The following is a 14,558-nucleotide window of genomic DNA, read 5'->3' on the forward strand; positions in this document are numbered from 1 at the left end:
GGTTCGAATCTCGCCAAGGCTCAAGGTGGACTCAGCCTTCCATCCTTTCTAAGGTAGGTGAAATGAGGACCCAGTTTGTGGGGGCAATAAGCTGACTTTGTATAAATATACAAAAGGATGAAGGCTATTGCTGAGCACATTGTAAGCCGCCCTGAGTCTTCGGAGAAGGGCGGCATATAAATCAAATTAAAAAAAAAAAGATCATGTGAAATGTTAATACCGCTTTATAATGCCTTGGTAAGGCCACACTTGGAATACTGCATTCAGTTTTGTTCGCCACTATGTAAAAAAGATGTGGAGTGTTAAGTCCTCGCAGTTCTGACTTCCCCGAAACCTGCCCTGTTGCTGCTCAACTCTGATTGGCTAAGACATGAGCAGCCAAATAGCAGGAAAACGCAGCACTCCTATTGGTTCCTCCCATCTGACAGCTCCCTATTTAAGCAGTTGTCAGACGGCAACAAGTTGTCAATGTGTTCACTCGCACGCAGTTGCCTTATTCTGTGAGTTAATGTTCTGTTAGAAATAAAGCATTGTTGTTACCTAAGCCAAACCTCTGTTATACCTGCCTAGTTCTCCATATAGAACAGGAGACTCTAGAAAGAGTGCAGAGAAGAGCAACAAAAATGATTAGGGGACTGGAGGCTAAAACATATGAAGAACAGTTGCTGGAACTGGATATGTCTAGTCTTATGAAAAGAAGGACTAGGGGTGACATGAAAGCAGTGTTCCAATATCTTAGGGGCTGCCACAAAGACGAGGGAGTCAAACTATTCTCCAAAGGATCTGAGGGTAGAACAAGAAGCAATGGGTGGAAACCAATCAAGGAGAGAAGCAACTTAGAACTAAGGAGAAATTTCCTGACAGTTAGAACAATTAATCAGTGGAACAACTTGCCTCCAGAAGTTCTAAATGCTCCAACACTGGAAGTTTTTAAGAAGAGATTAGATAACCATTTGTCTGAAGTGGTGTAGGGTTTCCTGCCTGAGTAAAGGGTTGGGCTAGAAGACCTCCAAGGTCCCTTCTAACTTTGTTAAATTAAAATTAAATGAATTTACAAGAAACATTTTTGTGCCAGAGATTTCTTTGGTCTTTGCTATTGAGAAGAAGACATATGTCCAGCTTTTAACTTAACCCCATGTTTTGTAGATTATGACTACACATGGTATGCATCAGAACAGAATAGAATAGAATCCTTTATTGCCCAAGTGTGATTGGACACACAAGAAATTTGTCTTTGATGCATATGCACTCAGTGTACATAAAAGAAAAGATACATTTGTGAAGAATAATAAGGTACAACACTTAATGATAGTCATAGGAAAACAATTAATATAAATCTTAAGGATATCAGCAACAGGTTGACAGTCATACAGTCATAAGTGGGAGGAGATGGATGATAGGAACGATGAGAAGATTAATAGTAGTGCGGACTTAGTAACTAGCTTGACAGTGTTGAGGGAATTATTTGTTTAGCAGAGTAATGGCGTTCAGGAAAAAAACTGTTCTTGTGGCTAGTTGTTCTGTTGTGCAGTGCTCTATAGCATTGTTTTGAGGGTAAGAGTTGAAATAGTTTATGTCCAGGATGTGAGGGGTCCATAAATATTTTCACAGCCCTCTTTTTGACTCGTGCAGTATACAGGTCCTCAATGGAAGGCAGGTTGGTAGTAATTTCTGCAGTTCTAATTATCCTGTGAAATTGGGGTCTGTCTTCTTGGGTTGCAGAACCAAATGAGACAGTTATAGAGGTGCAGATGACAGACTCAATAATTCCTCTGTAGAAGTGGATCAGCAGTTCCTGGGCCAGTTTGAGCTTTCTCAACAGGGACCTCCCTCTGTTTGATTGCTTTAGAAAAAAAATCATAAACCTTCCCTGTTTAAACAAATTTGTATTTGTATTTAACCACACTTCTTTTTACAAATTCAGTGGGGAAGTTCTCCAACATGTACATATAAAGAATATCAGGCAAACAGAAAGATTTTTTAAAACTTCCTTTTCATGAGCTGATGTTTATCATTCAGCTCAGGTCTCATCACAATAATAAAACACTTGGGAAAAAAGATGCACACCAATAAGCCAGCACTGGAGGAGATCATGGAGAAGATCTCCACAGCCAATGTATATTTTCCCCTAGTGCTTAGATAGGTTGGAATAAAACACAGCCAAACACTGCAGAAGAGCAACATACTGAAGGTGATGTATTTGGCTTCATTGAAACTGTCAGGTAAATTCCTAGCTAGGAAAGCAGCACAGAAGCTAAGCAGAGCAAGAAAACCCATAAAGCCCAAAACACAATAGAACATGACGGAGTCTTCGTTGCACTCCAAGATGACTTCTTCAGACATTGACTGCGTATCAAAATCTGGGTATGGTGGGGACATTATCAGCCATACAGCACAAACACATATTTGAATAAGGGAGCAGGATAGAAGAATGAAACTGACCATCCTTCTCCCAACCCATTTCCTCAATCTGGAACCAGGTTTGGTGGCCATGAATGCTAAAACCACAACAAAGGTTTTGGCCAAGACACAAGAAACTGCCACAGAAAAGATGAGGCCAAAAGCTGGTTGTCGAAAGAGACACACAATCGTATTGGGTCTCCCAACAAATAGAAAGACACAAAGGAAAGAGAGGAGAAGAGAAAGTAGGAGTGTATAAGTGAGATTCTGGTTGTTGGCTTTGACGATGGGAGTGTGCTTGTGTTTCATGAAGACTGTTATTATCCAAGTTGTCATTAAAGAAAAGAAAAGAGAAAGAACAGTCAGACTGATCCCTAAGGGTTCTTCATAGGACAAAAAGATGATCCGCTTTGGAATGCACATATTTTTCCCAGGATTTGGATATTGTTCTTCTGGACATGGAGAGCAGTCATCTACATCTGAAAAACAATGCAGGTGAATTGATATAGGAAATTACATAGTGTTGGTTTAATCCCAGTATATTTGCAAATTTCGTACCCTTCTCCTTTGTTATTTTCCCCTCTGGACATAGGTGACAATCATAGCAACAAAACAACTTTCCTTCTTTCTTGACCTTGCTGTGTCCTGTCTCACAAGGATCATTACACAAAGATAAAGGTAATGCCTATCAATGAATGGAGAAGAACTTTTAAGATACAGCGAGGAAAGGAAATGCTTGGAGAGATACTGTTAGTACGGAATCAATAGATGAAAAATATAGATGGATAGCAGGTTGACATAAGTTTAGATGTAATTTCTCTGAAATAATAATTAATTAAATATCTACAATTATTGTATTTATGGCCTTCAATACCATCATCACTGGTCTTCAAAGACAATTTCTGTGCTAGTTAGTTAAAGTTGGTTTTCTCAACTTCTGAATTTTGAAATCAGGAAACGGATGAAATCTAGCAGGTTTTACTTCAAAAACATAAAAATTATTGTCCATAATTAACAGAGGGCCAGTAAAGAATTCAATATTCAACAGCAATTGCTAAAAAAGTAAATAAATCTTACTGGTATCTTTCCTTTTCCAGAAAATTTGTACCTAGGTTAGACAGAGATGATATTGTGACACTTTCATCAATAAAGATATTTAAATGAAGGCAGATAAATCTGGATTCAAAAAGCTAACCTGGTTAAAGCCTACTGGCCATGTGATGGAATCTACAGAAATATTGAAGAAGTTCTGTGCTGGAGCTGTGGGATCTATCACTCCAACTTTGACCCTAAGAAAAGATTGATTTGGGAATGTGATCCAACTGATAAGATCAAATCCACCAATGAATTCTCCATTTTTATCAAAGGAGATCTTTTCACCAACACTATTGTTGAATCTGACACTTCTCAGAAAAGAATGAACCTGAAACACAGGCAATCAGAGGGGAACAAACCAAGGGAGGGAGAAATTATTCATATATTCAAAACATACATATGAATATCTCTTTAAACAAAGAAAATATGAACACTTTATTTTATTTTATTTTTATTTTATTTTGATATTGTATCAAACAAATAACATAACAATAATTCTAAAACAGAGGTAGAGGTAACATATCAGACTACTGAAATAAAATTAATATAAAATTGAAAAATAAACTGTCAGATGTAAATGCCTTATTCTCTAATGTGTAAATAATGTATATATGGAACATCAGGGGTTAACTTATTCTTTGGACTTTAATGTATTCATAATTTACCACTCCCATTCCTGGCTCCACCCCTTGTATATATAAGGAGCCATCCTCCCCATTTTCCTTGCTTCTATCTTGAATATTCAGCGAATATAGAATGCCTATTATGATTAAAGAGAAATATATTTAAATCTCTAACTTCTATTATCTTTATTGAGTCTGATCCTGAAAATATTGCAACAAGCTGGTAGCAGAGGATGGTTAATTGACTCAATAAGTAATTAAAAATGTCCAAGAAAGATAGGCCCAACACCAGGGCCTACAACAAAGAAATAGAAACTGATCAAGAGATGATCAACGAATCCACTAATGCGATTTCGAGAGAATCCGAAGAATACACCACTGAAGAAGAAGAACTGATGAGTGAAAATAACGACCAGGAAGAAATCGAGATAGAAAATAACGAACTCAGGTCAGAGATATTAAAGATACTAAAAAGCCAAAAGAATGATGAAAGCCTCATCGCGGACCTCCAGGAGATGCTGAGGAACAGCGGAGCAGCGAGAGAGAAAAACGTCATTAAAGAAAAACCCAAAGATCAAAAAACTGTGAGTGAAATGACTACTGAGAAAATAGTTGTAAAAAAGAAAAGATGTGACATCGCGCGAAATTTTGAATGGCAGCCATCTTGGTTTCAACGAACTTCAAAAGAGAGTGAAGCAGAGCCAATCAAAACGCTCAGTTCAAAATTTCTGGCGCGAAAAACGCTATCAGACGAAGAAAGTGAAAAAGAAGTCTCAAACTCTTCAGATGAACCAAAATCAGAAAGTGAAGACGATTTAACAAAGTCTCAAGTAAAGTCAGCAATGAAAACGCTTTTTGCTGCTTTTGGGCCAAGATTGAAAATTTCCAAGACATCAACGAAGAAGCAAGAAATCAAACCGACAACTCAAGACCTGCACGCTCCCATCCTGACTTCGAAAACGACGACACCCGAGCCCAGAGAGCCATGCCGATTCCGTCCTACACCGCAGACAGAATCGAGTGCCAGCGCACACAAGAGAAAGAGAAGAACCGTCGCCATCACCAAAGCCCCAAAAACCGAGCCAGAGACCGACTCATCTGAAGAGGAGCGGATCGAGAGAGCTGAAATGGAGAGAACCTTCCACAACGGCGCCAAAGAAGAAATGAGCAACGCGCATGTGCAAAACTACGTAGACGGCCCCGAAAGACTTGAACTGGCCAGAGAACCGCGCAGACTCGTTACAAGCATCCCAATGCCGTTCTGTAATTTCCTGCACTTGAGAGACCACGGACTGCCTCAGGTTGTAAGTAATGGACAAAATAATGTGGGGAATTTACCCAGTGACTTCCCAAAACTTAGAGTTGATGGCATTAATTTACAAGAGTGGTACCAACAGCTTCAGGTTATTTTTATGAAAGAAAATTTACTATTCTTTATAACTAGTCCTCCAAGAAGACCTTGGACTTTAAAAATAGATTGTTTACATCATAGAGCATTTTTCATAATAATTTCTAGCGTGTCTCCTGCAATGTATCATAGCATCAAACCAAACCTAACTGTATCAGAAATAATTCAATGCATGTTTAATCTATTTCACAGCGATAGCGTAGCCACAACCACAAGAATGTCTAAGGATTTCTTTTCTTCTAGAGTGAAACCAGGGGTTTCTATAAGTGAGCATTTGATAAATCTAAACAAAATAAGAGCTGAGCTGCAATTGAGGGGGGAAGTGATTTCAGATCAAACAATGAAAAGTGTTATTATCAATTCACTTGATCCATCATGGGATAGCTTTATGTCACACTTAGATACCATTAATTTGGGATATTTATCAATAGAAAGTCTATCTAACAAATTGATAGCAGAAGACAATTCAAGAAAAAATCGTTCCAGTAACCAAACAGAACACAAATCTTTTAGGAAAGTAGTCTTTCAAGATAAATATAATGAGGCCTTTAGATGCCACAATTGTGGATCCAGGGAACACAGTAGAAGAGACTGTCCCAAAGTCCCAAGGGAGAGACATAGGCCAGAATATAGGAGCAAATACAATTACAGACAATCTTCCACAGATAGACACAAATATAGAAGTCCACCAAATTACAGAGAAAGTAGAGGGGGTAGAGAAAATTCAAAAGAGAGAAAATCTGGGTCACTAAATGGGCTAAATAAACAAGACAGCACCAGAACACAACAAGATGAGAACAATAATTGGCTTATTGATTCTGGTGCAACAAATCACACCACTAACAACAAAAGTATATTATCTTCATTTACAGAAGATAAGTTTGTGATAAAGGTAGCTAATCAAGAAAAGGTTCAAGTATTAGGCAGAGGAAATGTGACCTTGCCTGGTTTAGGGAAAATAGAGGGGGTATTATTAATCCCAGAAATACCTCACAACATACTGAGTGCTATAAAACTAAGCAGAGAATCTGACATCAATATAGTTTTCTCAAAGGGGAAAGCAACTATAGAAAAGAACAAAACAAATGTAGGCACTGTGATGATAAAAGGGGGTCTACCCTATCTGATAACCAAAGAAAGATGGTTACATAACATTGATTCAAATATGGAAGATTGTATTGAAGCAGATGATGAAAATGTCAGTAACAGTGACAATGATGAATGTAAAACAACTCATGATAACAAAAATACACACAATGAGAAGAAACCAAAAATAGGTAAACCAATTCATGATGAGTGTGCTCACATCTTACATAGGAAGTTAGGACATGCAAGCTTTCCTGTAGTACAAAAAATGACTGAACACGCAGAAGGTGTCAAAATAAAAAATTGTGAAAATTATTTGGAATGCTCAGTATGTAAATCCACCAAACTAAAAACCAGTCCCAGACCAAAAAAATCTAACAGATCAACCAACAATATTTTTGATTTGGTACATATGGACTTAGTTGGTCCATTAACTCCATCAATTACCTATAGAAAACGTTACTTCCTAACAATAGTGGATGATTACAGTCGCTATGGTTTTGTTTACACATTAAAGCACAAGGATGAAACCTTTCAGAAATTTAAGGAATTCTACAAACGCATAGAAACACAACATAATATCAGAATAAAACAAATTATGACAGATAGGGGATGTGAATTCATGTCTAAAGAATTCTCCCAATGGTTAAAGGATAGAGGGATGCTACATTTCACGTCCAATCCATTTTCTGCATTTCAAAATGGGATTGCAGAGAGAAAGAATTCCACACTACAAACCATGATTAGATGCACATTAGAGGATGCTGGTTTAGGCAAACAATTTTGGTCAGAAGCCTTACATTATTCAAATTACACTCAAAACAGGACATGGTCCAGTATTGTGAATAAGACACCATATGAGGTGATGTACAATAGAAAACCCAAATTAGCACACATGCACATATTTGGAGTTACTGCAGACGTACACATACCTAAACAATTGAGGAGAAAGGGAGAAAACGTATCCAGGAGATTAAGATTCATGGGATACGAAACTGGAACCAAAGGGTACAGATTCATTGATAATAATAACAAATTTATAGTATCCAGAACAGCTGTGTTCCATGAGCAGGCCAATTGGTCTAAATTGCACCTTAATGAAATATTTCCTAATAAAAGCAAAGATAATATATCTTGCGAGGAAGGAACAACAGAAAATCAAAATATTAACAAAAGTAAGAACAAAACCAAAACTTGGACAAATAGTCAGCATAAAATAAAGACAGACACATTAACAAAAAAGGAAGCTAGATATTTGCATGACAACCATAGCAAACCTGAAAGAAATATTAGAAACAATAGAAACCAAATACCAAATAAATACAAAGATTACATAATGCATATGGATGGAGAACAAATAACACCTAATACATATGAGGAAGTATTGAAACTTCCCCGTGAAGAAAGAGAAAAATGGGAACTAGCTATGGAAAAAGAGATGGAAAGTTTACAAGGATTAAATGTATTCACACCTGCGATCGCACCTAAGGATAAAACAATTATAGGTACCAGGTGGATTTATAAAATTAAGAATTTAGAAGGAGGTAATACCTTATACAAGGCCAGACTAGTTGCACAAGGTTATACACAAAAATATCCAGAAGACTATACTGACACATATTCACCCACAGTGAGAACAGAGAGTGTCAAAACAGCTCTTGTAGTAGCATCTGCACTCAATCTGGACGTGTTTCAATATGACATACAGACTGCATACTTACACGCAAAATTAGATAAGGAAATATATGTAAGAGCACCACACAGTCAATACACTAATAAGAACGAAATTTGGTTATTAAATAAGAGTCTGTACGGATTGAAGCAATCTGGCAAAAGATGGTACGATTGTTTGGTAAAAGTACTTAAGACCATGGATTTCAACGCCACCACTGCTGATAACTGTTTCTTTGTAAAAAAGAGTAATGATCATATTGAATTTGTATTAATTTATGTGGATGATATTTTATATATTGGAAAGCATAAAGAGAGCAGGGAAATCTTTGTAAATAAGTTAAACGAACACTTCTCATTGAAATCACTAGGTAGAGTGAATAAATACCTTGGTGTACAAATTAACAAAACAAAAAGGGGATTCAAACTTACTCAGAAAGATAAAATCATTGAACTCCTAAACAAATGTAACTTAAATAATGCCAAAACATGTGACACACCTATGCAAACTGATTTTCTTAGAAACACTGATGAATCTTCCCCTGAGTTTAAAGACAACACATTTTACAGATCAGTTATAGGTTCACTCCTTTATATATCTAATTGGACTAGGCCAGATATTGCATTACCTCTCAATTTATTGTCAAGATATGTTAGCAGACCAACCTTGTATCATTGGGAAGCTGTCAAAAGAATTTTAAGATATCTGAAAAGTACATTAGATTTTTGTTTAATATTGGAACCCAATAATGACAAAGAACCAAAAATTACTTGTTATGCTGATGCAGATTGGGCTGGTGATACATCATGCAGAAAGAGTACCTCTGGTTATGTTTTTCTATTGAACGATTGTCCAGTTTACTGGTATACTGGTAAACAAGAACTGGTAGCCACTTCTACCACAGAAGCGGAATATGTTTGCTTGTCTAAAGCTGCAAATAACCTTGTATGGTTCAATGATTTGATCACAGATGTTTGGAAGAAACCTACTTTACCATTTATTATGCATGAAGACAATAAAGCGGCCATTGAAATATCTAGATCCGATGCAATTGGACAAAGGTCCAGGCATATTGATATAAAATTTAAGCACGTGAGACAACTATCTCAAGACGGATTCATCAAAGCAATACATTGTGATACTTCTGAACAATTAGCTGACATATTAACAAAACCCTTACCTTCTAAACAACACAAATATTTAACTTCTAAATTATATGTATTATATTGTCCTGAATCTGAATGTAACTGGTGTTGTATAACGAACCGGCATTTAGAGGGGGATTTGTCAGATGTAAATGCCTTATTCTCTAATGTGTAAATAATGTATATATGGAACATCAGGGGTTAACTTATTCTTTGGACTTTAATGTATTCATAATTTACCACTCCCATTCCTGGCTCCACCCCTTGTATATATAAGGAGCCATCCTCCCCATTTTCCTTGCTTCTATCTTGAATATTCAGCGAATATAGAATGCCTATTATGATTAAAGAGAAATATATTTAAATCTCTAACTTCTATTATCTTTATTGAGTCTGATCCTGAAAATATTGCAACATAAACAACCAGCAAAAAAATAAAATTAAGCTCTGTAGTTTAATTTCAAAGCTACTTAAGCCAGATCACTTCCAATAAATATATAACAAATACTAGGATGCATAAAACTACTATGTAATTTTGCTAATTTCACCTGCTAGCAAGATTATACTCAAAATCCTACAAGCTAGGCTTCAGCAGTAGGTGAAGAGAGAAGGACCAGCAGTACAAATTGTGTTTTGAATAGGCAGAGGAACTGGGGATCAAATTGCCAACATTTGCTGGATTATGGAGAAAGCAACGTAGTTCAAGAAAACCATTACTTCTGCTTTATTGATTATACTAAAGCCTTTGATTATGTTGATCACAACAATCTATGGCAAGTTCTTAAAGTGTTGGGAGTACCAGACCACCATAACTGTAACCTGAGAAGGCTAATGTCAGTTCCCCCTGATTCATCTGGGAACCTTACAGCTTCCTGCCGTCAAAGGCCGGAAGAGGTGGGGAGGAGGGAAGGGCAATAAAGCTGTGTGGGTGTATGTGATGGGAAATCGGGAAGGGGAATGACAGGTGATAAAGACCAGAGCAGCCAGATCTTGTTTGTACCAGCATCCCAAGGCCAAGCCTGAGAAATATGTGGATTATCTGCAAACATCTCAGCATTCTCAAAACATCTTGGTGAGCTATGGTTGACTGGAAAAGGAGTGGTCACAGAGGTGGGGGGAAGAATGAGTTGTGGGTGAACCTTTTTTTGTATTTTGCAAGCACGGGAGAATTCAGAGCTGGCTTCACATTACTGCAACCAGCAACTTTAGTAGAAGAACTCTTTGCTTTAGCCAAATGGAGTTGATGGTCTTTCTTTCCTAAAAGATCAGATTGGGGCAGGTCTGGCACTTGCATGCCAGCCAATGAGGAACAGTTAGAACCAGACATATAAAAACTGATTGGTTCAAAATATGGTAATAAGTACAAAAAGGCTATATATTGTCACCTTGCTTATTTAAATTATATGCAAAGTACATTGTGTGAAATATCTGGCTGGATGAATCACAAGCGAGAACTAGGATTGCTGGTAGAAATATCAACAACTTCAGATATGCAGATGATACCACTCTAATATCATGTGGAAGGTGTAAACACCTCCTTCCATTTATTTATAGACTGAATTTATGGAATGATAAGGAAGTAGCTTCCCAGGATGGGAAGTAAAAGTTAATTCAGATTGGATATTTTGTCTGTGATAAAGAGGAGGAAAATAATTCACAGAGTAAATTGCAGATATAGAGAGTAAAGTGCTCAGATTGACAAGATTTTATCTATAGGTGTAAAACAAGAAGAAATCAGCTTAGAAGAATTACTATCTGTCATTCTTGGTTTTCGGCTTGATAGGAAGTTAATTTCATGGAGAGAAACATATTCTAAGAAATTTTGTAGAATGCCATTTACAATTTTAATATCAGCATATGAATGTTTTGATTAGTTAATCCGTTACTCTCACTTTTGGATTTTCAGAGATCAATATCCCTGGAGAATACTGTTTGCTAGAGTTCATGGACACAACTACAGATATGGTGGTTTCTCACTACCCTGGTAACAGACTTACCTGCCACCACACTTGATTGTGAAAATGTTTCTTTCTTTCTTTCATCATTGTTGTTTCTCTAGATTTGGATATAGAGAGAGATTGCAAAGCATGTGCCACAGCATAGACTGCATTGTAAATATTGTAACTCTGGCCACTCATGCTTGTTTCAAACACAGATGTAGGAAGGGTTTCAAGCTTCTCCTGTCCAGTACACTTTTTCTCAGACACCTCCATTTTTGAGTTTGAGAAGAAACAGCTGAATGCCTGTTCCCAGAAATCTTTCCGAAAATGATCATTTTGATTGTTCTTTGGACTTAGAATTTGAAGAAATTCTTGAAAGTTTTGGACTTCTTTTGTGTGTACTGCAAAGGATAAAGCACCTTGTAGGAAATGGATATCCCAAGATTTATGAACGGAAATTGAAGTATAATCTATCTGAGCTGTAATAAGCCAAATCTTTTTCTTCCTTGGTATATTCTCCACTTCTGAAAACTGGAGGAAAGTTCTCAGACCTGCTAAGGACTGAATTTCACCATATAATATTATCACATTGGCTGTGCTCTTCATGAGAACATGGTATATGTGTAATCCTTCGCTTATGGCATCAGTAAAATCACTGTAAAAAGCTACATTTGGGAACTCTGCTACGAATTCAACACAGATGCCATGCTCTGAAAAAGTGGGGAGTACCTCCTGGAGAAATTTCTCTCCTTTTTCATCCTTTACTATGAGAATTCCAATCCAGATCCATCTAAAGTACAGCAATAACTTCAGGAGGCCCTTACGTTGGTGGGATTCATTCGGAAACATTTGTTGGAAGAAAACTGCTTGAGTCTCTTTATCCATGACTGGAGCAGAGCCATAGGTCAACTACAGAAAGATAAACATATGCAATTGCAAAATTCTCTGTGAGCCTCTGAAAATGTATATATTTATTTGAGTCCTTGGGTGTCTTTGACCTTATATACTGAAATTATGCAACTAGTTGTGTTTATTAGGAAATATAAACCAAGATGTCACACTTATCAGTAAATACATTTTTCTGGAAATAGTCTGATTGTCAACATTTCAAATCTGAACTTTAGTTCAATGTCTGAAATTGGGGTGAGTGAAGCCATTCCTCCTAGAAGAATGAAATATTTTGAGAAATATTTAAAAAAAGGCAGAATAAAAGATTTCCCCTAAAAGAGAAATACAAAATCTTAAGGGAGACAGAAACTCAGAGCTTCGGCTCCCTGCCCAAGCAGATGTTTGGTGCCCATTGAGAAGGACTGAGCCAACCTATCTACAAAATGAAAGATCTTAAGCTCCAGGGTGATAGGATTAAAACATGATTCTCCATGACATAATAGGATTATCTAGCAACAGAACTCACCACATTGCAAAATCACCTGGGGTCATTGCATCATCCTCCAGGGTTCAACCAAATTTCTCAGACAAACTACAGGGTTAGCTATGACCCCTACAACAGTCAATAGAATACATGTTCCTGCACAGGAACAGCAAGCTCAAGGGCAAGGCCCAGGGCGAGGAGGGAGGCGTGGCCAAAGTGGCGGCACGACAGACTCTTTAGGTGCTCCTAAAGAGTAGTCGATATCCCCGAAGCTGGAGACAAAAATAGGAATTTAAAGATAATTTTTGACTATTCAATAGAAATGCATAGAAGTAAATAAAGAGTCAACTATAAATATATATATAGTCATGTAAATATGTGAATGTAGATATAGATACAAATAGAGAAAAATAAGAGAAATACGAAAATAATCCATCGTTGTAGTAACTTCTAAGAGTCAGTCACTTGACTGAATTGATGTTTGTTCGTTTAGTATGTTGTCTTAATGTATTTATGTTTGTTTGTATTTTTTTATTATTAATAAAAATCTTTAAAAAAAAAGAGAGAGAGAGAAGGACTGAGCCAACCTATCTACAAAACAAAAGATCTTAAACTCCAGGGTGATGGGATTACAATCTTGCTTACTGTTGCCTTCCGGCAGAAGATACCGAATAATTATAACTCCAACCACACATTTTCTGAATAGTTTTTATCCCAGAGCTCTAATTGCACTCAACAATGAACTAAAAGGCCACCATCAGTGAGCTGTTGGACAGCATTACTTGGTCTGTTGTGTAGCTGTTTGGGTGGTTGAGGGTTGGGGAATTTGTGGTGGGTGGGAATGTGTTTGGAGATTGTTATGTGTGTTGGTCATGGTCTTTGGGTGTTATGTGAATTTCGTTGTATGGGTATACTGTGTATACATGTAAAATGACAATAAAGTTATACCTATACTTATTAAGACATGACTCTCCATGACATAAGAGGATTATCTAGCAGCAGAGCACACCACATTACAAATTAACCTGGGGAGATTGCATCATCCTTCAGGCTTTAATCAAACTTCTCAGACAACCTACAGGGTTAGCTATGACCCCTACAACAGACAATTGAATACATGTTCTTGCACGGGAACAGGAAGCTCAAGGGCAAGGCCCAGGACAAGGTATAAATAACTCTCATTCTCAACTCCATGTGGCCAGCTGTCCAGAACCACCCATGTGCTTCTGATTCATCCTCTTTCCAATCAGCCTCCATGTTTCCAATGTCTTCCACCCAGCTTGGAACTGAACTAGATAGATATTTCTTCCAACAGGGGAATGTTTTCCTGTGTCAAATATCCCCACCGCCTGTTCAGAGTTACAATTGTTCATGCTGCTATTCTGATCCTATCAAGCAAAAAGTAATATCTACTTATCCAAAAGGTCTCTCCTTTTTACAGAGAGAAGCATATAGATGTTTGTGGAGCTATGGCAGAATGATAATGTTTATCTACAGCAAATCTAACCTGAGGAACTTTGTAGATGCACAGCACAGTTGCCATGTGAAGAGAGATATCAGGTGCCCCAATGGCTGCAGCCAAGGTATTTGTGATCCCACACTTGTAGTTAGGGATGAATTTGCCCTGAGTGAAAGGCAGCAACATTGAGGCAAAGTAAGTCCAGCTTGGACTAAAATTGCTGTTAAAAATGTGGAAGCCCAGAGTGATGTTGGGTAAGATCTGTGGATTTTCATTGATCTCCTTTATAGTAAACACTAAAGCCAGGATATGCTGGTAATTCTGAAAAATTATTCTGTAAAACAGAATTAAAAACAGC

The 14,558-nt window shown here is 37.3% G+C and overlaps 1 protein-coding gene across 1 annotated transcript; it reads right to left on the bottom strand.

The window, feature by feature from the left end:
• Positions 1 to 1,980: 1,980 nt before the first annotated feature.
• LOC139324999 (vomeronasal type-2 receptor 26-like) lies at positions 1,981 to 14,284 on the bottom strand. The gene is made up of 5 exons (XM_070954786.1): positions 14,249 to 14,284; positions 11,427 to 12,278; positions 3,596 to 3,823; positions 2,959 to 3,085; positions 1,981 to 2,879 (listed from the first exon to the last, which is right to left on the bottom strand). Exons 1-5 carry the CDS (start codon positions 14,282 to 14,284, stop codon positions 1,981 to 1,983), a joined length of 2,142 nt encoding a protein of 713 aa, XP_070810887.1.
• Positions 14,285 to 14,558: the final 274 nt, after the last annotated feature.

The sequence above is a fragment of the Pituophis catenifer genome, unplaced genomic scaffold (genome assembly GCF_029215685.1).
Source record: "Pituophis catenifer annectens isolate HBS135680 unplaced genomic scaffold, rPitCat1.0.hap2 SCAF_15, whole genome shotgun sequence".
NCBI classification, from domain to species: Eukaryota; Metazoa; Chordata; class Lepidosauria; order Squamata; family Colubridae; genus Pituophis; species Pituophis catenifer.